The 24,420-nt window shown below is 47.7% G+C and overlaps 2 protein-coding genes and 2 long non-coding RNA genes across 4 annotated transcripts; 2 read left to right on the top strand and 2 right to left on the bottom strand.

Moving 5' to 3' along the window:
- The first annotated feature begins 392 nt into the window (after positions 1-392).
- On the top strand, positions 393-4,123 carry LOC135406196 (uncharacterized). The gene is made up of 3 exons (XR_010426214.1): positions 393-1,061; positions 2,513-2,657; positions 3,694-4,123. It is a non-coding gene; the product is annotated as an uncharacterized LOC135406196 (long non-coding RNA).
- A 660-nt stretch (positions 4,124-4,783) lies between these two features.
- Positions 4,784-6,406, bottom strand: LOC135406173 (uncharacterized). The gene is made up of 2 exons (XR_010426192.1): positions 6,016-6,406; positions 4,784-5,355 (listed from the first exon to the last, which is right to left on the bottom strand). It is a non-coding gene; the product is annotated as an uncharacterized LOC135406173 (long non-coding RNA).
- Positions 6,407-13,505: 7,099 nt separating this feature from the next.
- On the bottom strand, positions 13,506-15,368 carry LOC135406322 (7-methylguanosine phosphate-specific 5'-nucleotidase-like). The gene is made up of 4 exons (XM_064640733.1): positions 15,336-15,368; positions 15,066-15,151; positions 13,736-13,898; positions 13,506-13,610 (listed from the first exon to the last, which is right to left on the bottom strand). Exons 1-4 carry the CDS (start codon positions 15,366-15,368, stop codon positions 13,521-13,523), a joined length of 372 nt encoding a protein of 123 aa, XP_064496803.1. The 3' UTR covers positions 13,506-13,520.
- A 1,280-nt stretch (positions 15,369-16,648) lies between these two features.
- Positions 16,649-18,248, top strand: LOC135406081 (kelch-like protein 10). Its single transcript, XM_064640638.1, is given in 4 exon segments — positions 16,649-16,992; positions 17,518-17,995; positions 18,089-18,111; positions 18,113-18,248. Coding segments are annotated over 4 exon segments (750 nt in total). The 5' UTR covers positions 16,649-16,846; the 3' UTR covers positions 18,216-18,248.
- Positions 18,249-24,420: the final 6,172 nt, after the last annotated feature.

Genomic DNA, 24,420 nt, shown 5'->3' with positions numbered 1-24,420 from the left:
CCCCCATGGATATGGTAAAGGCTTGTAAAGATATTAGCCCTGATGACAAATTGGCAAATAGCCTGGTCCAAGCTCAGGTGTCAATGTCTAACCAATTAGCTGAAGCTAATATACAATTAGGCAACCAAATTGCGGAAGCAACTCAGCAGACGGCAGAAAAAATGACCCAAGCCTTAGCAGCAGCCCTAGACCCCTCCAAAATAATATGCCATAATTGCAAATGTCCAGGTCATATAAAAGCTAACTGCCCAACATTTCAAAACCCCAATTCTCAAAAAACCATTCGTCCAGGCCTTTGCCCCAGATGTAAAAGAGGGCTACACTGGGCTCTAGACTGTCGATCTCTATTTGACAGAGATGGAAACCCACTCTCACCCAGGCCTCCTCACAACACAGAATTCGGGAAACGGCTTGGCGAGCGCTTAGAGCGGCACGTGGACATAAAAAGCTCCTTTAAGCAATCTAATCTACCCCTCTCAAACAGTTCCCAACAAAAACCCCAAACAGGTGCCTTTAATTGGAGCTAGCAACTTCAAAACCTCAAACCTTAGAAAAAACAGAGTATCACACTGTGTTATTGGCTTCTGCTTCTTCTCAGGTTTCAGATTTTAAAGGGAAATGTGTTATCACAGGAACAGATTCTGCAACTGCATTAGGCATTACTGTGTTACCTATGGTTATGAGTCTCCAAGATCCTAAAGTTGTGTCTGTTGTAATTAAACCTAACTTTGTACCCACAGTGATTAATCCAGAAGATCAAATAGCACAGGTCATACCCATAGAGGAAGGAACCCAGGATGAACAGGGAATTTGCATAAATTGGGCTCAAAAGGTTACTCTTGACAGACCTATAATAGAATGTACTCTTCTCTCTCCTAATTCAGGCCAACAGAAATCTGTGTCTGGCTTACTGGACACGGGTGTGGACATTTCCATAATCTCTGCCAAAGATTGGCCCAGCACCTGGGGTACAACAAGGCCAGCTGTCGACATCCAGGGAGTAGGAGGATCCAAAACTCCTCTCCAGAGCATTTTGCCACTTCTGGTCCAAGGCCCACAGGGTAAGGTAGCTTCATCTAAGCCTTTTATATTGGACATTCCACTAACCTTGTGGGGCAGAGATGTAATAACACAGTGGGGAATTATCTTATCCATTCCAAATTTGTGATGAGGGCCACTGGAGAGCCGCAGGCACCACCTCTCACATGGACATCAAACACACCAGTGTGGATAAACCAGTGGCCCCTCAGAGGAGAGAAATTGCGGCAAATTCATAATTTGGTAAAAGAACAATTGGACAAAACCAGATTAGTCCCCACAAACACTCCATGGAATTTTCCTATCTTCACATCAAAAAACATCTGGGAGATGGAGGTTATTACATGATTTACGAGAAGCCAATAATATCATAGAGCTGATGGGAGCCCTCCAAGCTGGGCTACCCTCCCCTGCCATGCTCCCAGCAGACTGGCCACTTGTTATTTTAGACATTAAGGACTGTTTTTTTAATATCTACCTCCATCCTAATGATACACACAAATTTGCATTTTCTGTTCCAGCTCTTAATGCAGCTGAACCCTCCAAACGTCTCAGTTGGCTCACGTTGCCACAAGGGATGAAAAGCAGTCCCACTATATGTCAACCTGTGGTGTCCAATATAATTGAACCAGTTTGATCTCAGTTTCCTGAAGCTATCATTTTTCATTACATGGACGACCTATTGATCAGTGCCCCTAATACTGACAAATTGACATTGGTACATAAGTCTGTGAAAAAAACCCTGAGTAATCATGGGTTAGAAATAGCCCCAGAAAAAGAACAAAGAATTTTCTCCGTGGAAGTACCTTGGTCTGATAATAGAAGAGAGAACATTTAGGCCTCAAGCAGTAACCTTGCCCACCAAAATAAAACCACTAAACGATCTGCAGTCTCTTTTGGGAAATCTCAATTGGATACGATCCTTTTTTGGTTTCTCAACAGATTTTTTAGCTCCTTTGTTTCAGCTCCTTAAGGGAGAAGCAGAACTAACTTCTCCTCGTCACTTGACACCAGAAGCAGAAAATATTATTGAAGTGATCAACCAAAAAATTTCAGAACAACAGGTAAACAGGAGAGTAGAAGGATTACCTACTGCATTGCTAATCTTTCGTGGACCAAAACAGCCTTTTGCTGTAATAGGACAATTAGACTCAAAATCCAAAAAATTACTTTTGTGGGAATGGGTATTTCTCAGTCACCAGTTTTCAAAGACAATTCTTACTGTGCCTGAAATGCTTGCAAAAGTCTGTCACAAAGGCAAACTCCGAATGTTAGAACTGTCAGGGAAGGACCCAGATTTTCTTTATGTTCCGCTGTCCAAATCTCAACTGTGTTATCATGATTTACATCTGTTTGATTTTCAACTGGTTATGTCAGATTTTACAGGCAAACTGATAACCCATCTACCAGCAATTCCTTTTCTGGAGTTTCTTTCCATCTCTCAACCCAGACTGAGAAATAACTTTTCTACTAGCCCTTTGAAGAAAGCTGTGACAGCCTTCACAGACGGCTCAGGGAGGTCCAGTAATGCAGTGGTAGCCTGGTTTGAAAAAGGAGAATGAAAAACAGATGTTCATCAAGTTGAAGGTTCATCTCAGATTGCTGAACTCTCAGCCGTGGTAAGAGCGTTCCAACTTTTTCCACAGACTCTGAATTTGGTATCAGATTCTGCCTATGTTGTAGGAGTTGTAAGTCGCATAGAAAATAGTTATTTAAAAGATTTGAACAATCAAAAGTTGTTTACCCTGTTTAAAACATTGTTACTATTAATCCAACAGAGGAAACATCCTTTCTATATCACTCACATTAGATCACATACATGCCTCCCAGGCCCACTTACAGAAGGGAACACTGTGGCAGATAAAGCAGCAAATTCAGCTTTCCCAGTTAACACAGTACCTACACCCAACAATTTTGAAAAAGCAAAAATTTCTCATAACTTTTTCCACCAAAATTCTATATCACTGAAAAAAATGTTTCAGTTATCTACCTCTCAAGCCAAAGCCATTGTGTCTGCGTGTCCAGACTGTCAGTTGGTAACTCCAGTGAGATCTGAAGGAGTTAATCCAAGAGGCCTTAGCTCCTTAGATCTCTGGCAATCAGATGTGACACATGTACCATGGTTTGGCAGGTTGAAATATGTACATGTATCAGTGGACACTTGCTCAGGACTCATTGTTGCCACTGCACATACAGGAGAAAAAGCTAAAGATGTTAAAAGACATTTTTTCTCAGCATTTGCCATAATGGGCATTCCAAAACAAATTAAAACAGATAATGCCCCGGCATACATTTCTGCTTCCCTTAAAGAATTTTTCAATATGTGGGGAATAGTTCACACCACTGGCATTCCTCACTCTCCACAGGGCCAAGCGATAGTAGAGAGAACTCACAAATCCTTAAAAGATATGCTGAAAAAACAAGAAAAAACAACTGTAGGTCTCTCTCCATCAGAACGTTGAAACAAGGCATTGTATGTGCTCAATTTTTTAAATAGGCTGCATGAGGATGTTTCACCTGTTGGACATCATTTTGGAGCTGGAAAATTAAAAACGGGGGAAGCTAAGGTAAAATACAAGGATATCCTGACAGGAGAATGGCTCGGTCCTGTCCCTCTAATTGTCCGGGGAAGAGGACATGCTTGTGTCTCCACAGGAGCAGGTCCAAGATGGATACCGTCCAGACTAGTGAGGATCCACCAAGAAGTTTCCCTCCCAGCTCAACCAGCAGCAGATCCAGCACCAGCAGATTCAGCACCAGCTACAGGAAGCGATCCCCCATCAGCATCACTTTTGGGATAATCCTGGTTTTTGTGTGCAGCATAACACCAGCAAATCAGAAAGACTTAACGTCAGGAGCCCTTGCCACACCTCCTCCAACAATTCCAAATTGGGTAATGCTCCCTGGTCAAAATGTTTGGCTAAACCTGGCACAATCACTAAATACTGACTCTATCTGTCTCTCTACCTTAGATCTCTCTCACCCTTTTAAGACCTGTCTGGTAGGAATCCCCTGGACACCCAGAGAATGGGGTGATTTTAGAAATCAATATATCCCCTGGTGTGATGACCATGATCAGTTTAAAAATCCATTGTCTCACAAGACCAGCAAAAACTTCACATGACAGACAGACATTTAGCTATCAGTGGCAGAGACCTGAGGAATTAGAAATCTTGGGGAGTATCATATCTCCTCTCTGTTTTTACTTCATTCACAACAAATATGTTGCCCCTCCTGAATTAATTAATATCACCTCTTATGGACCTTATTCCAACTTCAGTTTCTGGTGCAAGGAAGAGGTTCCTTACCAGATACATACTACCCCTGATTCAGTTATTCTTCCAAAAGGAATCTTTTTTATTTGTGGACTTAGAGTCTGGAATATGATTCCCAGATTAGCTGCTGGAGGCTCCTGCACATTTGGAAAATTAACACTGTACAATCCAGCTACCCTTATGAAATCTTTACCTGTAAGTCCTCCCAAAAGTCATGCAAAAAGAAACCTTAACCTCCAAACAACCTCACCCTTCCCACGTCATAGAGTGTGCAGGCAATTCCAAGGTTTACACCCACCTCTTAACTTCTATCCATCACAACCAAAACCACCTTCTCCACCTAAGGCAGTGCAGGTCCCTGTGGCTGCAGCACCCCCACCTCCAGTTGAAGAACATCCCTTAGCAAAATTGCAGTCCTTGAGGGAATTCACAGCAGAATTCAATTCCAACATGCTTTTTTGGTCCGACACCGCAAACATTCTAAGTGGTCTGCTTCCAGTTGTCAGCTCCACAAAAGCCTTAATGCTCCTTACCAGAATGGGATGTTGGCTTGCAAAAGAAGCTGATGCCACCAGTGCTGCCCTTGATGATCTATTACAAGATACCCAAACCAATAAGAAGGCCTTGTTACAAAATCGTGCTGCAATAGATTTTCTCCTTCTAGTAAATGGCCATGGGTGTCAGGAGTTTGAAGGCCTCTGCTGCCTCAACTTCTCTGATCACTCCCAATCTATCCACTCCCAGATTAATCAGCTTAAGTCCTTAGTTCATGAAATCAAGCAAGTTGATCCTCTGACCTTTGATGATTTTTTCAACTGGCTGCCCTTCAAAGGCCTCTCTTCCACTATTAAGAAAATTATTGTAGTTATGGTACTAGGACTTTCCGCAGTGTTTCTCTTTATGTGTGTCTTTCCATGCTTGCTCAGTTGTGCCAGAACCTCTCAATCATTAAAAGCATATCCAGCTTTAGGAAACAGAAAAGGAGGAGCTGTGGCAATGGATTTGCCATATGCAGGATGGAAGAAGTCCTGTCAGAGATGGACTAGTGAAGAAAAAGAAGAAAACAGTACAAATGTTATAGAAACAGAAGTTTTTAATGTGGTTTAAACATGTTTCAAAATGGCTTTTTGTATTTTCTGCAAGGTTACTGTTTCTTCTTCCCGACACCCCCTGGGAGGGACTTGTCTCCCATACAGGAGTATCCTGGGAAGGTGTCCTGAGGTGTTTCTTGTTGGTCCTTGTTAACCCCTTCCTGTTGGCTGTTGACCCCTTACCTGATTGGTTTTTTCTGTGCCCCTGAACTGGTGATTGGCCCCCTTTTGACCCTCCTAAAAGCCTTATAAACCCCTACCCCACAAATAAACTCTCTCTTTTGTCCATCCCTCCCTGGTGGTTTGTGTGGGCTCCTTGCGGGGTCGCCGGCCACGTGCTGGGGCAGGGGGAAGGGCATTCACCTGCAGGTAATGGGGCTGGCACCCTAAGGCCTGGAGGTCTCCCCCATCCCACTAATCCGTCGTAAGAAACAACAAGGGTTTTTCCTATTGCTGCTCCGAAACCCTGGGATCAGCCTAGGATCAGCCCAGAAGTTTAGGACAGAAACACAGACAGCTCAAACGTTCCTTAAAACCCAAAATGCTGCCGGCTGGCCTCTCCTCTCCCACCCCACCCAAACCCCAGCCCCAACCCTGGCAGACAAACTTACTTCTGGGTTTGGGCAGCAGCAGCAGTTGAGTTCTGGGGCCTTCAGGGACGGCTGGAAAAGCTTTTTGTCCACAGTAAGAATTGTCTTGGTGCAAGAGGGACGAGGTGGGACCCAAGGCCAGGGAGCTGCAGGTTTCCATGAGGGATGTAGGGCTGGGGAATGCAATGCCTGGCAGGGCCACACCAGCCCAGTGGTGGCAGCAGGGCTCAGAAACAGGAAAACAGGAGGAGAGAGATTTGTTTTCTTAGTGAAGAACACAGTGACTCTAAAACTTCATCTAAACCGGGTCTGTCCCACAGCAAACCATCTCCATTCCACACTCAGCTGCTGAAGCAGCTGCAGAATATCTCTTCCTGAAACATGGAATGGTTTGTTGTGGCCTTGGGAGGTAGAGGGCCTGAATTCCCCGTGGGATGAAGTCCAAGTTGGACGAAGCCAGTCCAAGAGGGAAGCAGCAGAACCAGGGAGTTGGGGTAAAGGGAATGGAGAAGATTCCTCCATCTCTTCTCTCCCTCTCCAGGGCTGAGGGCATTAGTGAGGTCAGGACGGAGCCCAGCCAGTACCAGCAGATTCCCTCCAGCTCTGTCCCGGGGAGGACATTCCCTGCCCAGTGCCTGCTGCGGGGCCGGAGCTGGGATGCCTCTTCCCAGCTCATGTCTCAGTAAGGATGTACCGGAGAATCCCACTGACCACGTCCAGCGTCTCGTCGCTCTCCAGCACGATGTCATAGGCTTCCAGGTACTTCCCCCTCCGCTCTCCCACCTACAGCACGGCCGTCAGGACAGGGTGGGGAGGGGGGAAGACTGTGAACACCAACAGCTGAGGGCGGAGATACTGCACCCACAGCCCTCGCTACTGGAAAGGGGATCAATAACCACCCTGACAATGCCCCAGACGCAGCAGGAGCCCCCCTCCACATCACTGCCCCTCCCTGCTACCCCAAAGCTTGGCACCTGGGGAAGGCTGGCAGGGAAACACAACACTGCTCCTCACACCCACCTTGGCATTGAGAAAGCCAATCTTGAGGATATTCTCCACGCTGGGAATGCCATCTGCCATCGTCAGGTCACCCACGGAGTCCCCGAGCAGGATGATGCCTTAAGCCCCTAATGGTTTTCATTTCTCTAATATTTGTAAGACTTATGAGTTTTATAAGTAGGTTTAAAAGCAGAAACCCCTTCCTTCTTTGTCCCTTGTCCCTTTCCCTTTCTCCAGTACCCTTGTTTATACATTCCCTAACCCTCTTACCCCATTCTGTGCTCCCCATATCAATCCTGCTTCTGAATACAGCAGAATTGTTTAGTCTTTTGTCAAGGCAAGGCCTAGACAGTTGACAGAACAGCATATCTGGGCCTAAACCACAGAATAGGTCAAGAATTAGGTAAATATGTGCCCTTTGTGCTCTGATGAAGTTGAAGATGATGAAGTAAGTGGTCCCAAAAAGACCCCAGACCCAATTCTCAGGGGGAGGGCCAGGAGCGGTCCAGAGGAAGGGCCAAAGGGTGGACACATCTGGGATTGGATGGATAATGTTATAAAAGGTAACCTTTCGGGCATGCCCGGCGCGCGCGCGTCTATATCATCTATTGCCTTGGCAAATAAACCCTTTCATATCTCACCCCTAATTAACTGCTCCGGAGATTTTTTTAGAACCAAAATACACCGGCAACAGTGGTGGAACCCGCACGGGGAGAACTGGACCGGGGACTTCTTCAGACTGGAATTTTCATCAGCAGGAATATTCCTCAGCAAGCCGGCTTTTATCTGAGAGAAATTCCCGCCGGTCTGAGAAGCCCAGCTCCACGGAACCCACGAAAACAAGCACGGAGCATAGAGGTGAGATAAGGAAACGGTACCTATCTGGTTAATTAGCAGCTGCGGGAAAGTTTTGTGTCCCGGGATAGGGGGCACGGATTCCTGAAAATTTTGACTTGGGCCCTCGAAACAGTCTAGAGAGTCAATTTTCAGGGGGAGGCGAACGGGTTGGTTCGCCAATTACCCAGGTCAGGGCGGGAGTTCAGCCTAGGGGCTGTTCTGGTTTTGGAGGGGACGCCCTCCGGTGCTCTGACGCTGTGGGAGAGCCGGTGGGGCTCTGGAGTCGGTGTGACTCGGTAAATAGCTGAGAGGTTACGTTAACAGCCTCGTGACCTAAAGGTTGTCATCTCGAGACCCAGTGTGTTTGACTGGTTTGCTTCTGTTTTGCAAGCATGGGTTGTGTGGATTCAAAATTTAAGATCCCTAAAGAAACCCCCCTTAGTTTGGTTCTAAAACACTGGAAAACTTTAGCTGGTTCTGAGGCACCTTTAAAGAAGGAAGAGCTGTGTAGGTTGTCTCTAAATATTTGGCCGTTGTTTGGACAACTGAGAGGGATAGCATGGCCGAAATTTGGTCCGTTTGAACTCAATACAGTGCTTCGATTGATCTCGCTTCTTCATGTAGAACAGAGGTGGCGAGAAATTCGATACGCAGAGTTGTTTTTGTTCCTATTAACACGTCCTGGATTGGGGGTGGAAGATAAGAGAAACGAAAGCTCAGAAAGGGCAGAAAAATCGGAAATAGAGTTAGAAAAAGAGGGAAAAGATCAAGTTAAAACTACCCCTGTCTCACGAGTTTTATTTAAAAACACGGGGAATGGTGATTTAAATGTGTTAATGTCACCTAATGAGAGAACAAACAGCCTGGGAGAGGCTAGAGATGCAGGAGAAGCTGCCCGGGGACCAGCCCCTGCTGAGCAGGCAGGAGCCATCGGCGGACCCCCTGGTGTGGATTTGGCTGCACCGGGAGGGATTAGGCAAATTAAAGCCTCTGGAGAAGTTAGCTCAGGTCCAACGGAAGTGAGTCCTGTCGGTTTAGTTGGAGTACGCACAGAGGTGCAGGTGAAATCAACTTTTGTTGAAGCCGCTTTCAGCGCGGCAGAGCAGAGCGAAAGTTATGCAGACGCTGCGGGGCTGGCTAGCCCAGAAATAACATCTAGTTTGATTGCAACAAGAGAAACAGCAGGAGAAACTCCTGGCCCCACAGGGGCAATGGCTGCGGAGTCTGCCCTGTCTGTTCCACCGAGCAGGGAAGCAGTCTGTAGCTCTGCAGCAGCTGGCAGCTTTGCCAGGGTAGATAAAGTTGTCATAACAGCAGCAGAAGTGAGCTCGAAAGTAGAGAAACTAGTAATAACTGAAGGTGATAGTTGTACCGGTAGCAGTGAAGAGAAGGCGTCGGCCCCAAATGTAGAAGTGTTTCTGAGAACGAGTAGCCCAGCACCAAGGATGGGTGCTCAGGCAGCTGGTTTTATCGGTGGTGATAGCGATATAAGAACTGTTAGAACGGAATTGCATGCCCCAAGTGCAAGGGATATGAACTGGTCCAAAATGTATGAAACCAGGCAAAAGGCAAATGAGTCGCCCACAGAGTTTTTGAACAGATTGAAAGATGTTGTTAGAAAATATATTGATATTGATTTAGAATCAGACGTGGGAAAGAAACAGCTGGCACGCTTGTTTGTGGGACGGTCCACAAACGATATAAAAAAGAAATTATTAGAGATAGCCTGGGCAGTATACCAAAACAGAGAGCAGAAAGCTAGTACGGTGGGTGGTGAGGCGATTATAAGAACAGCCATTGCCGCGGCAACAGAACTCCCGGCTCAGAGAGCAGGGGAGGCTTCTAGAATGGCCGTTACCATGGCGACAGAACTGGCTGGTGCCGTGAAGAAAAAAGTGTTGCCTGTGTGTGATACAGTGAGGATGCGTGTGATGGAGAAAGCGAGATTAGAGCAAGGAGCGATCCCGAAGCTTAAAACTGTGGCGAGCACAATAAAGCGAAGACAGGAAAAGCTAGTCCCAGTTGTTGCTCCGACCAATGAAGAGGTTTTGGCTCCTATTGGTATAGTCCAGGCAGAGACAGCAAATGCGAGTACCAGGAAGGCTATGAGACCGTTGAGCGTAGCAGCGCGAGAGAGAGATGGGGCCACTGACTTTGCAGGGGTGGCGGGACCCAGCTCTGCCCTTGCTGCTTCGGGAACCGCCCCAGGTGTGGCAGGCGTGACCAGAGGTCGGGAAGTAGCAATGACACCGGGAGCTGCGAGAAAGGCTAGAACAAACAGAATAGATGAGAGTATAGAGCCTCCCCTATCCGTACGAGCTGGCATGGGGGGAATAGTTCCTTCCCCTGTAACATCTAATCCCACGCAGGCAGCTGCAGTGGATGCGAGTGTCGTGGAGATTTTAAAGCCACCCGACGACTTTACAGTTGTCATAACAATAAAGATGCCTGCTCCCATAACAAGCGGAGCAAGGCCGAGAGCCAGAGCAGCCAGTGCCCAACCTACCCCAATGTGTAGGAAAGGAAGGAGAAAATCACATGACCGTCGCAGGCACTGGCACCGCTCTGCGAGTGCCGGGGCAGCGTTAACCACCAACACACAAAGAGTGAGTCCAACTGTGGGACAGTTAAAATCTAGATTTGCTACAGGAGCTGCTGCCGCCTCCGCAGACAGAGCGGGGGCCGTAGCAGGGGCAAAGGCAAATTATTTCCTGGCTGTGGCCAACACGAGTGGAGCAATTCATAACACCTTAGCGGCTGTGAGCAAGAGAGCGGTGTCAGTAGCTAGAGTCCCAGTCCAGTCTAACACAGGACCCTCCGCTCCCCCCATCAGACCGAAAGGGGGGAAGGGAAGACAAAAGCAGTATAAATTCCCGGCGAACACAAAAACTAAAATCCGCTGGTGCAATATATGTCATAAGGTAATAAGGTGATGCTTTGAAAACTGTGAGAACTATCTAAGGGAAAAGAAACTATTTACTAACCCTTGCATCTTCTATCTTTTAAAACTGCCGCAGGCTCATAACCTGTGAAAGAATATTTCCTACCCTAACTCAGAAAAGGGGAATACTGATCTATTTTAAATGTAAACTAACAATGTGTCAGAAGTTAAATGTTCACAGACAGTTTGTTCCAGCAAACAACCCTGGAAGCTGTACCACTAAAATTCAAACTGAGATGCCATGAGAACAACTTTTATGCAAGAGTAGACACATGTCTCAACTGCAAACGCAATACACCAGACCAAGAGTGAGTAGGTAAAAGCCTTCTGACACAATTGAAATCAGTTTGCACTAAAAGGTGGTACAGAAACGTATACATATACTGTAATTATTGTGTTTCTTTGTCACTTACTATTTTATATTGTTTTAAGCTTCGCTTTTTGTTAGCTTAATTGCTAAGAATTGAAGGCTTATATTGCTTTTGCTTTTGTTACATGAATTGCTTCGAAGCCTACAATGTTTGTACTTGCACTTATCTTGTTCCAACAAAAATTTGTAAACATCTATGTCTCTCTGCAGCTTGTGGAAGAATTTCTCCTAAAAGCAGTTTGATGAAGGGTCCGTAAAATTTGCATGTGATTGTGGAATCTGTTTATCTTTTTAAGATGCTTTTTATCTAGTGTCATCTAGGAATGTGTGTGAACCTGAATTTGCAAAGAAAGTCCTACACTGAAACAGAGGACGGATAAGAAAGTGGCATCAATGCTGTAGTGAAAAGCAGCGGAGCCAAGAAAGCACAAAGTGACCCTTTACCTGGATGCCATCACAGCTTCTGTAAAGCAGCGGTACTACTCTAGCAGGTTCAACGCTGCATCATGAGAATCCTGCTTCTGATTGCTAACCAGGAATTACAGCACTGGTTTTGTGAACCCTCCAATAAGACCCAAAATCTGGCTTGCACCATTGCTTACAATCCTTGAGACAATCCGGTAACATCGTTGTTGGAATAATAGGTTTAAGTTACTTAAATAGTGTACTAAAAATGCTTTCTTAACTTTATTGCTTGGTTGATATTCCCATATCTATAAATGTACCTATTTTAACAGGTGAGGCAGCTTTTATCCATGGAGGCAAGGAGTCCCTGTAAGACTACTCCATGAGGTAAAGATGATTGACTGCAGTCTGGGACAGGTTGGAACAGGACAACCTGCCCCCGGTAAGGCCTAGAATTTGTCCAGAGAGTATAAGCTCTCTGCGGTGGGCTACTGGCACTGCCAGGGTGCTGTCTGCATCCAGACGCAGTCTGCTTCAGGTAAGCTCTTGACTGGCCTATTATATCTGTGACTGGCAGTTAATCGCTTTATTTGATAAAAGCACAAGCTCCTCTCTCAGAAGATTGAAATGCAGGAATTCCAAGATCCAAAATTCCTGTGAAATTGTCATCAGAGAGTCACACTTCATGGACTCCCTAGTTGCATAAAGAGGTTTATCTGTAGAATTGTTTAATGTTTTAAGATCTGCTTTGCAGGAACTGCAAAAATACATCATGTCACCTAAGCCTGTGAAGCTAGACACTCCTGCTCATCTGTTCCAGCCCAAGGACTAAGTTTATGTTACACTAAAGACTGAAACTCCTGCAAGCCAAATGGAAAGAACTGTTTTTAAGTCCAGCAGACCATCTCCAACGTGGACAGTTATCATCAAGGACCCTGAATTTCATCCAAGAAGAAGAGAAACCTCTGTTCCTGAGACGAGTAGAACAGCAAGGACTGTTACAAGAACTGTTAAAATAGTGTTTAAGTTTGCTTTTCTTGTTTGTATTGCTTAGTATGGCCAGGAACTATGAATTAAGTTTAAAGCCTAAATTTACATTTGGCTTTAGCAAAATGCACCAAACATTCTTTATAAGTGAGTGCTGAATTTGCACTACGGATTTGGCTGAAATTTAGCAACAAGTTTAAATTGCATATTGGTAATTCTTAAGATGTTTCATTAAGTCTATTTTCACAAACTTACTTCATGGTTACCAGGCTAAATCTGAATACTAGTGTAAAAACTGGATAGCTTATTATATAGTTGCTGTAGGTGTAAGTAGTAGAGATTGGACAAAGACCTTTGGGTTTTGTCCAGTCTCTAAGGGGGGAACTGATGCCTTAAGCCCCTAATGGTTTTCATTTCTCTAATATTTGTAAGACTTATGAGTTTTATAAGTAGGTTTAAAAGCAGAAACCCCTTCCTTCTTTGTCCCTTGTCCCTTTCCCTTTCTCCAGTACCCTTGTTTATACATTCCCTAACCCTCTTACCCCATTCTGTGCTCCCCATATCAATCCTGCTTCTGAATACAGCAGAATTGTTTAGTCTTTTGTCAAGGCAAGGCCTAGACAGTTGACAGAACAGCATATCTGGGCCTAAACCACAGAATAGGTCAAGAATTAGGTAAATATGTGCCCTTTGTGCTCTGATGAAGTTGAAGATGATGAAGTAAGTGGTCCCAAAAAGACCCCAGACCCAATTCTCAGGGGGAGGGCCAGGAGCGGTCCAGAGGAAGGGCCAAAGGGTGGACACATCTGGGATTGGATGGATAATGTTATAAAAGGTAACCTTTCGGGCATGCCCGGCGCGCGCGCGTCTATATCATCTATTGCCTTGGCAAATAAACCCTTTCATATCTCACCCCTAATTAACTGCTCCGGAGATTTTTTTAGAACCAAAATACACCGGCAACAAGGATGATGTTCGTCCTCGTGCTCAGCTGCTGGAAGTAATCTGTGCCTGCAGCACGGTGTTGTTCTTGTGGTAGGTGTGGATGAGGGGTGCCTTGAAGTGCGTGAGGACTCCCTGAGCACACAGGACAGACAGACAGACAGCTCTTAACCCAGTGGTGGCACTGTTAATCGTGTCCCAGCCCTTGGTCCCAGCCCACACCTTTCCTCTCACCACACCAGTGTGGTGCAGAAACTCACGTCATCATCAAAGTCCATGTAGTTGGACACCACGTTGACGTTGGAGTAGAAGACGCTGGCCTGGCGGATAATCTCCTCCAGGACGTCACCGACGCCAGCAGAGAAGATGAACAGGGGGACACTGTTCTTGTGCAGCTGATCAAAGAATTCCTTGAAGCCATCCCTAGAGCAGGAGTGTCCATTGCATGGGGTTGTGTTACCAGCTCCCAGCACGGTGCCCGGTGTTCTGGGCTGGCAGCGTGCCCAGCCCAGCTCCTGTTTCTGTCCAGCACTTCCCAAAAGAAACACACAGGTGAGCTCTGCAAACAGCACGAGCTCTCCGTGGCACCAGCATTCCTGTGGCCTTCCCTGTGCAGAACCCCGGAGAGCTCTGGGTGTAGTGGTCGGGCGGGTGCTCACGGGAACATGGAGCACTCCAGCCCTTTGTCTGGCACCTCCTGATCACACCCCCTGCTCAGCGGGGGCACAGGGCACTGCCAGGAACCACGTGGGAAATGTGCAACAGGTCAGACTGGTTGGCAGGACCATCAGGCCAACCTGTGACAGCCTCAGTCTGCCAGGACACAATTCCATGCAGAAGGGGAACTTGGGCTCAAGAAAACCCAGACGTACGGTGCCATCTCCTCCCTGAGCCTGGGAGCTCAGTCAAAGCCCAGCTCCCTGAGCCAGCCTTAGGGCCATCGCTGCCAGGGCAGCTGTAGCAGCAAGTTTTAGAGCAAAGGTTTTGTGCTGTGGGTGAAATCTGCTGCTGAGCCAAGGGCCTGGACAAGGCCCAGCAGCTCCAGTGCAGAGAACAAATCTCTGCTGGAAGCAAGGAGCTGCCCCCGCATCCCGCCCTGCACATGGAGAGCCATGCCCAGTGCCGGCCCCTCGGCTGCTCCTCGCCAAGGCCCAAGGGAGGGGGAAGCGGTTTCTGCGCAGGAAGGGAGCAGCCTGCAGCCAGGGAGTGAGCTCAGCGGCACAGAGCCTGGTGACAGCAGAGAAACCTGGCTGCACAGGCAGGAGAGAAGGGCCGAGGGCAGCCAAGCCCTGTGCCTGTGCCTCAGCACCACAGCCCCATGTCCACACCTCAGCATCACTTCTGACTCTCTGACAATCTGGGCCATGTCATCTTTGCAGATCTTCTGCTGCACCAGCAGCTCATGGGCCCTGGTCCACCTGGGGAAAGGCAGCAGTGAGCTCTGGGGCAGAGGCCCTCGGCGGTCAGAATCACAACTAAATTCCCCAGGATCACCACAAAGCCCAGGGACAGCTCAAGCCTTGCGTCCTGCAGTCCTCAGGGACAAGAGGTTGTCAGGGCAAGGTCAAGATCATCATGCACAGCACTCACCACTCCACCATGAGGGGACATTTCTCTTCCAGAGTCCGGTTGGGATCAATTCCAATGGGATAGTAATAGTGCAGCAGGTCCTTCAGCTGGAGTGTCGGACAGAGGGAAAAGAACAGAGTGAACATCAGGTCTAAACAGACTATAAACAACACAACCAGCATTTCTGAAGTCTTCCAAAGCATCACACTTCCTAAACACAACCAAACTGTGTCACTGAGCAGCTTCCCTCTGAGCACACCTGGAGCTCTTGGCAGCCTGGCTGACCCTCACCTCACTCCAGACAGACACTGCAGGTACAAACATCCCTCCCCTTCCTCCTCTTATTGAGCTGCCTGGGCGGAGGAGGGGTTTGGGGAGTGGGGCACGGTTTGAGTTTCATAACCGGGAGCCAAAAGGACCGTCCGGGGAGAGCCACCAGCCCCGTCCTCCGTCTCCTCTGGGGCTTCTCCCCTCCGCCTGCACACCGCGCCGCAGCCGGGGGGGTGAGGAAGGGCCAGCTGAGACAAGGACGGAGCGTGAGCGATGCACCTCCTGCCCCGCCGGGGCCGGTACCTGCAGCTTGGCCACCCCCTGCTCCCGGAGGGTCCGGAGGATCCCCCGCACGCGCTCGGGCTGCCGGATCCGGACCGTGGCTTTCTCCAGCTCGGGCACCTGCGGGCAGAGCAGAGACCCCGCTCGGTGCCGCCCCGGTGGGACCGAGGAGCCTCCAGCGCCCTCCTGGCCGCGCTCCCCCGCCCAGCCCCGGGGCCGCCGCTGCCCCAGCCCGGGCTCCCGGCCCGCGGACCCCGCTCACCATCGCTCCCGCTCCGCTCCCGCCGGGCCGCGCAGCCGCGGGGCGGGGCCGGGGGGGCGGGACCGGAACGCGGCCGCGGGGCCGGGGGGGACTCGGGGCGTGCTCGGGGCAGGGGGTGCGGGGGGACCCCCCGTGCCCCGGCTGCGCCTCCGCCCGGCGCCCGCAGCAGCGCGGGGCGGGACCGGCGGTTTCGTTTCTGCCGCAGCGAGCGGGGAGGGCGAAACAGAAAGGAAAGGTTCCAATAAAGAAGCCGCGGGCAGGGCCCGGCACTGAACCGCCCCGCAGCGCCGGGGACGCGGAGTCGCGGAACCCTGTGCGGGAAATGCCCGCAGAGAACCGTCCCCCAGCACTGCCAAGGCCACCACTAACCCATGTCCCCAAGAGCCACACGGCTTTTAAACCTGGACAGGGATGAGGACGCCACCGCTGCTGCCCTGGGCAGCTGTGCCAGGGCTGGACAGCCCTTTTGGGGAAAAAGCTTTCCCAAGAGCCAACCTAAACCTCCCCTGGCACACCTCGAGTGACAAATCAGGGGCAGTGTGTGCGACTTCAGCACTGACAGGAGCTGGGCTGTGCCTCAGCTTCCTCCTGGGTGAGGTGGCACAAGGCACTTCAGCAGCAGTCAGTGCCCACCTTTCGGGACTTTTACACTCTGGCAAAATAATACTGAGGATTATTTATTATTATTATTATTCATTATTCTTATGCTGGGGGATCACACAGACGATTTTGCTCCCAGCAACCATTAACATTGTGCAGGCCCGGGGTTCAGCAGAACCTGGGCCGAGGGGAAGTGAAGGCGCCGGGCAACCAGGGAATGTTGGGCCTGGGTCACCCCTGTGGTTGTGATGTCATCACGGGTCACAATCCAGAGCCAGCGAGTGGGTTCAGCGCTGGATGTTTCCAGGCAACACCAGAGTGTTCCACGCACATCAGATAGGTCCACTCTGCCTCAGACTCCAAGGTGGGGGATAGCTCATCCTCCAACATGGAGAGGGAGACGAGAGAAAGGAATTGCTGCATCTCCAACGAGCTCCGCCTTGAAGAGAGACCCTGTGATGTCATCATAGCAGTTGATGGAGTGGAATTCAAAGCGCACAAGCAAATCCTCTCCTGTTGCAGTGTCTACTTCGGGTCAGTACTGGAAACACAAGAATTTATTTACAAGGGCCTGGAGTGACAGGACAAGGGGTAATGGCGTCACACTGACAGAGGTTTATATTAGATAGTTGGAAAAACTTCCTCCCTGTGAGGGTGGTGAGGTCCTGGCACAGGTTGCCCAGAGAAGCTGTGACTGCCCCATCTCTGGAAGTGTCCAAGGCCAGGTTGGATGGGGCTTGGAGCAACCTGGTCTAGTGGAAGGAGTTCCTACCCATGGCATGGGTTGGAATGGGATAATCCTTAAGGTCCCCTCCTACCCAGGCCATTTTGTGATTTTGTGATTCCTGTGGAAGCATGAGGGCCGTTCACCCTGGTGCTCCCTGTCCCCAGCCAGAGGCTTTCTCTCCTTTTTCAAACAACCAGCAAGTAAAACATTAATTAATAAACTATGGGGCCTCCCAGCAGGGCTCCTGCCAGTGCCTAAACTGTTGCCCTGGGAGTTCGGGAAACACAGGGGACCCAAGGACAGGATTTAATGCAGCAGTGCTGTGTTTTCAGGATACTGTTTACCAACTGGGACAAGATGGTCTATCAAATCCCTGGTGTTTCAGCTGAAATGATGGGTCTCATCATCGATTACGCCTACACTGGGACAGTACCGATCACGGAGGACAACGTTGAGAGTTTGCTGGCTGCAGCAGACCAGTTCAACGTCATGGGCATCATCAACCTGTGCTGCGAGTTCCTCCATTCCAGGCTCTGCTTTGAGAACTGCATTGGCATCTGGAGATTAACTAGCTATTACTACTGCCCTGACCTGCGCGCAGCCGCCTGCGCTTACATCTTGCATCACTTCGAGGAGGTGTCCCAGGTGTCCGAGGAGTTCCTAGCCCTCTCTGCTGAGGAGCTGGCACATATCATCGAGAAGGATGAGCTCAACGTGAGGCGAGAAGAAGCCATGCTCGAGGCTGTGCTGAGGTGGATCGCTCACGACCCGCAGAACAGGAGGCAGTACATCGCCTGCTTGCTGGACAAGGTGGGTGCAGCACAGCTTTGAAGCTGTCCCCAAAGGCTGCCGAGGGGGAAACCATCAGCATTAGTATTCTAACCTCTTCCTTGCATGTTCCAGGTTCGACTGGCACTCCTACAGTCTGAACAACGTCGAAGCTCACGAGTACATGAAGGACAGTGCTGAGTGCAAAGATCTCATCATCAGGGCCCTGTCAGAAATCTATGACCTTTTTATAGATTATTAAAGAATAAATTTGCAGATCGAAGTACGAGACAAATCAATAATGTTATAATGTTATATTTAGCGTTTTGTTAAAAGCACAAGTTTGAGAGTTGTGTAATAACTAACCACAAGATCTGTTGAGTTGCTGACTAACAAACCACAACGCAGAGATGAATTGTCACATTATGCCTTGTTGTTCTTAAAAGTACTTGTTCTAAGCACATTTGTAGGAATCAAAATGGAGAAAGCAGGGGGAGGGGTAGACCACGAGGTCTGGATTGAAAAACCACTACCTGCAATGGAAAATTCCAGCATCACGGCCCATAGAGACTATTGACTACTGGTCTATTGGCTGATGTCTCCCAGCAACAGGATTAGCCTGCAAAAAGAGGAACCAAACAGGAGTCGGCCCGTGTCATGGTTTGAAATCCTCAAAATCTAAATTCCCTCGTCCTAGCCCCTTGTCACATCTCAATCTAATGTGAGATGGGGTTTTTTTCCCAGACAAAACACACCAGACTCCAAATGGGGGAAAGGGAATATATTACAATGACTATACAAATAAATACTACAATACATTATATACAATCTTAGCTATCTCTACCATGACATAAGTATTTACAATGGATCAGATCTCTTCCCCCCTCCAAATAAAAGTCCAGGAGGGAAGAAGGACAGATCCCTTCTAGTCTCTGAGCAGTTTCTCTACGGCAGCAGTCCTCTTCACATGCAGCAGCTGATAGCTGGATCTCTTTTCAATACACACAAGAGGGTCTCCAAGCCCCTTGGCCCGTCGTCTCCAAAACGAGGGTCTTCAAGACACAGGGGGTCTCCTTTCACCCCTCTTGGCTCTCCTTCAACTCCAAGCAAAGGCCTCATCTGTGGACTGCCAGCAGGGACAAGGCTGGCTTCACCACAGGCATATCACGAAATGCAGGGGCATCTTCGTGAAAGTCCCTTCCTCGGGGGATTCACCCCTGAGTCAGAACATCTTGGGCAGCATTCAGTTGCAAGCCTTTGCCTCAAGAGTTCTACCAGAGCTCCTGTGCTCTGTTCCAGGCTGCCAGGCTTGTCAGCAGCAGCGGGGGGGCCAAGGTCAACTCCCCCCACATTCCTTTTCTGTCCCGATCCAGCTTCAGGACATCTTTGAGCTTCTCAGCTCCTCTCCCTCCGGTGCTGCACATCCAAAACTACTCTCCAAAATAGGAGTCCATGTCCCTCCTTTCCTGGAGGTCTCAAAGGAGTTTGGGGGGTTTGGTTCAGTTCTTACCCCCAAAACTCTGTAGCTCTGCTGCTGACTCTCCTTCTCGGCTCTCCGGGACAACTCGGTGTCTCCCTTACTCAGCTGCATGTCTCTGCTGCTTCTCCGGTTCAGTTCTTATCTGTCCTGGCTCTCTGCCAGAGTCTCTGGACGCTGCGTCTGCCGCTGCTGTCTCTGCTCACTCACAGTGGAGAAAACATCTCCCAGCTTAACTACTAACAGTCTAACACTGTTCCAAGTCTCTGCAGTCCCCCCAGCCGGGGGTCGGGAGGGGGCCAGAGCCCTCCAAGGGGCTCCGAGCCCCTTCCTCGTGGCTCACAACATGGCTACCTCTCCTACAACAACAAAACTACAACTCTTCTCTTCCGTTTGCTTGTGGTATGTTTACATTTTGCAGGAGCGCAGATTGGTTCAAAGCTCAAGTGCCACCACCCCTTGGGGGTTACCACTTTCTTAGCCTCTGGGGGAAAATCTGGTTCAAACCACTACAGCCTGCGAAAGGGGAACCAAACAGAATCTAACCCGCGAAACTGGAGCCAAAGGACAGATGAGGTGACATTGGGGGGAGGTGGTTGTGAAAGGGTATAAGAAGTGCTGCCCTGTTGTTCCCTTTTGCGGACCGTGGCAGGAACAAGGGGCTTCCTCCGATCGCCCGGCTCGCCGTTTTGCTTATTTGTTCTTCAATAAATTCTTTATTTCCTTGCAACCCTAAATTTCTCGAGTCCCTTTACTATATCAACCTGAACTCGTACAGCCAGAGCTCCTCAGCCGACGCCAAGCCACTCACCCTGTAGGGGACGCAAAGTCCTTGTGTAACAAGGAATAACTGCTCCTCGTGTGGTGCTGAGACAAAAAGAGCTTTATTTCAAATTCGGTGTGGTTTTATCCTTTTACACCATGTGACTTCTTTAGCCAATGAGGTTACCTATGTCTGCACATGGTCCCCTGGGCTCCTCTGCCCCGGCACGTCCTCTGTGCCCTGGACACACCTCTCACATCACCCTGCTCTTAATTATCTAAAGAAGTCACGAAAACAGTGCAAAACAACAACAGTGCAAACATTCAGAACAGTACATTGTAAACTACCAAGGTTTGCAATGACCCAGCACATCGCTTGCTTGGTTTCTTATACTTCTATGGTATACCTTATAAAACTTTCTTATATTCCTAAAGGGTAGTGCAACTTGGAGAAATAACTTTATTAACTTAGGGACCTTAGGCCAACCGTGTATAAACTTACAACCTTTATTAATCTGAGGGGTTTTATAACTAGGGAATTCAACTTTATTTAAAAAACAGGATAATCTTAGCAAAACTAAATTTTCTTAGAAGTGACCTTGTGGCTGAGGTAATGTATTTAGTGAGGTGTTTTGTGTTTTAATATTTGACCAGTCAAACAACTCTTTCATTCATTCACTCTTTTCATTCATTTTCATTCGTCGGTGGCCACCTTCACTCACACACACACATACACACACATTTTACAGACTGCTTTTTACCACATTGGTCATTCCTTAATGTAAACCTGGAACATAAACATAACTCTTTTTAAACTTCTGTGTTACTCTGGTTCCTGCTGCTGTGGTCGTGTACCTGAATAGGATTTTACACACCTGGAAGAAATCTTCTTAAGTTCTTTTCTTGTAGCTAAACAGGCATAGCTCCCTCCCCCTGTCACAAAATCTAGGGATCTCGTCCACTGTCCTGAAATCAAGTTCCTTACCATGACCAGTGGTTCGGGAGAGGCACAAGCCTGGGGTTTATGTTGCTTTTCATACTTACGCTTTTCAGTGCTGTCACAATTTAAAAAACTGATAACATACATAGCTTTTTACAGATGTTCTTGCAGGCTACACAGATTCTCACCCTTTTTGTTTTTATCTAGTATGTGTTTCAATGTGTCATTTGCTTGTCTTATAGGTTAGTGTGGAATGGTTGTGACGTGAGAATTTTCCTATTTGATAGGAAGTAAAGCTGTTTTATTATTATTGTTAATCCATTTTTGGGTACCAAAGGTTGCTAAGCAACTAAATCATTGTGTTTTACACTCTTGCGTTTTGTCCAGTGGATGCTGTGGCAGTTATGTTTTGTGGATGTGTATCTATGTGCATGTACATATTTCAATATGTCCAGTTCAGAGATGTGTATATCTGTTCACTAGATCTCATTTGCCATTAACTCTCTAGGGTTAATGCTTTCCTGAGATGGCATGGGTGTGATTGCTTGACAGTGTGGGCATGCCCTGATAATGTCTGAGCTTTATTAATCGTGGGTTGGAATTGGCTCTTTACAGAATGTGCATTCTGATGGAAAAATGAATGAGTTAATTTTGCTTGCTCTAGAACTCTGGGTATGGTGTTAAACATTGCTGCTTTACCAGCTTCTTAGTTTCTGTCAGTTATTGACTCTGACCTGTCAGCATGTGATTTGTGTGTATTGTATAGAAATCATACCTTTTGTAAATCACGGGAACCAAACAGAACGCATTTCAAACAACAGGTGAGGGTTAACAATATCTCAAGGAAATTAACTTTCAAGACACGGTATGAACCTTATAGTATAACAGACATAGATACAACATTAAGGGTTGTTCAGAAAACTTTCCAAGGCAATATGAACGGCAGCCAGTTCCAGAACCTGCACAGAGCCTTGGTTCACGGTCTGTAGTTCTCGTTCCCACTGTTCTGTGGCAGGATTTACTCAAGACATTGCAGCATTTTGTGTTTTTCCCAGATGCATCTGTGAAGGCTCTGAGACCTTTTACTGTTTCAGGTTTGCATCTGGTGTGGCTTTTAAAGGTAAAAGCCACATTTTCTGCCCACAATCTGTGCTTAAGGAGATGGATTGAAATATTACCACCCAAATTTACCAAGGCAGTTTGGGATCCTGCGTCCTCAGCTGTCATCCTATCCAAATTGTCCTTTGAAGCTGGACTGTTGACAAAAGGCAGGATCTCTTCTGTCCAATTCCCGCAGTCGTGCTCTGCCTTTAATGACAAGCTTTGCAAACATCTCATTAACAGTTTACACATTTTTTAGGTGGTGTGTGTGTGGCAGGAAGAGCCATTCTAGAACTAACAGTGGGCTTCTCTCAGTTTGATCCCACTGAACAATACTGCAAAGTCGGTACCTGCTGGGAATTAGGACTAGGTAGATTTGCCTTTCAGGATTTCTCCTGTTTTGTCTGCTTGTATCACCTTGGTACAATTTTCTAACACTTGGTTTGCCTCTGCAGCTAGAGATTTGTCAGACTTTAGGTTGGAGTTCCCCTTTAGCAATACAAAGAGAGGGTGTAGGCCCCTTGTGGTTATGGTTAAAACAGGTTTTAAGCAATTGACAGCTCCCTGAGGCTTCTGCAACTCGTGTAAATATAAAGTGTTTTTTACCTTGAGCTGTAGCAGCTGTGGAGAACTTTTTTGCTGCGTGGATTCCTGTCCAGGGCAAGCCCAGAGTTGTGGTTGCTGGATCCTTCCTGAAACAATCTGAAGATCTGCATCTTGAACAATTTTGGTTAGAGCAGTAACAATGAATGGCAGTTCATTTCTTGTGGCCGTGGTTATCAATGTGTCCTCTGCATAATGATGTATTATGGCTGTTTGATACCTTGTCAGGTTACTTTGCATCTCCTGAGGAGGGACAGCCCAGCAGTGATTTTGCATAGGCTGTGCATTGTTCGTGGCCATGACGAGAGAGAAAAGTCTCTGGGCATCCCCATGGTGTATAAGGGTGGTAAAGGAATAGTTCTTTGAACCAGTTACCACTAGTGGCCAATTTCCTGGAAGCTTTATAGGTAGGGGCAGTCCAAGCTGCAAGGCTTCTGCATGTTTTTTGACTGCGTGTTCTGCTCTTAACATTTGCAGTGTTTTCCACCTGTCCCCTTTCTTGGGGGTGCAGAGTACATGGGTATTTTGGGGGCTGGTTATTGGCATATTGTGGCTTGCCTTAAGTTGTTTCCTCTCTTCCACATGAAAAGTGGTGCTACAAAGGAGTACAGCAAGCAGTACCCCCACAAGCAGTGCAATGCTTGCGACCTATCTCTTGCCTTGCTTATGGCACCCTTGGTACAACTCAGTCCATTCCCTGCTGTTAGGGTGCTTATGAAATGTTGCTATTAGAGGTCTCCAGGGGCAATCTTTCTGAGAGTGATCAGTGTCTCCACATCTAACACAACTACCTGTGTGTCTGACTTCTTTTTGTACTCTTAGCTGGGCATCTAAGGCTGCAGCTAAAAAGGCAGGTTGGTGCTTCTCAGAGCTAACTCTTTGGTAGGGTTGAACCAGTTCAGGAATGTTGCAATTTTCCCCTGCAGGAGGGGTCTGCAAGGCTCTTTCACAGCTTGTATTCCCCTCTTCAAGAGCCAACTGCTTATACAGCATCTCTCTGGCTTCATTGTATTCAACTTGCTTGTTTAAAGCAGACTGCAGCTGGTCTAAACATCTCAAATTTGGCTCAGTACAACCTTGTAACACTTTAATGGGAAACAGGTAATTATCTTGGTTTGTAGTGAGAGTGTTTTTCATAGCTTTTAGGGCTTGCCTGGCTACTACGTCGCATATTTCTCTATGGTATTTAGATTGTGTATCTAATGAATTATAATTTGCATCCCCACTTAACTGGTGTGCTGTGACGCCTGCCTGTGGGTATTTAATATAAGCAGAGCAATTTTTCTGAAAGTCAGCTAACCAGACTGTATATTGGGTGTCACTAAGAACTATTTTCATTAGTTCTTTCCAGTCATATGTGGTGAAAAAATAGATGGAACTCAATGCCTCCAAATACTTGAGAGTATTGGTTAAGGACATACCAGATTCTCTTACCGAAGGCCTCAGTTTCTCTGTAGCCCCATACAGGGGTTGACGCTGAGGGGACTGGCTTTGGCTGAATTCGTTTGGGCACGGCTGAATATTATTCAAGCTTCCCACTTGAAGTGCCTTGCCCAGACATTGTTCCCAGGTGTTAACTGACTT

The sequence above is a fragment of the Pseudopipra pipra genome, chromosome W (genome assembly GCF_036250125.1).
Source record: "Pseudopipra pipra isolate bDixPip1 chromosome W, bDixPip1.hap1, whole genome shotgun sequence".
In the NCBI taxonomy this organism is placed as follows: domain Eukaryota; kingdom Metazoa; phylum Chordata; class Aves; order Passeriformes; family Pipridae; genus Pseudopipra; species Pseudopipra pipra.
The sequence above is the reverse complement of the archived record's forward strand: the minus strand, read 5'-3'. Positions and strand labels throughout refer to the sequence as shown.

Excerpts from the sequence above, each read along its gene's own strand:
- LOC135406322 (XM_064640733.1), bottom strand. The coding sequence starts at position 15,368 with ATGTTTGTACCTGCAGTGTCTGTCTGGAGTGAG. Across the intron at positions 15,152-15,335 it reads CAGTGTCTGTCTGGAGTGAG|CTGAAGGACCTGCTGCACTA; the intron begins GTGAGGGTCAGC and ends CCGACACTCCAG. Across the intron at positions 13,611-13,735 it reads ACATGGACTTTGATGATGAC|GGAGTCCTCACGCACTTCAA; the intron begins GTGAGTTTCTGC and ends CTGTGTGCTCAG.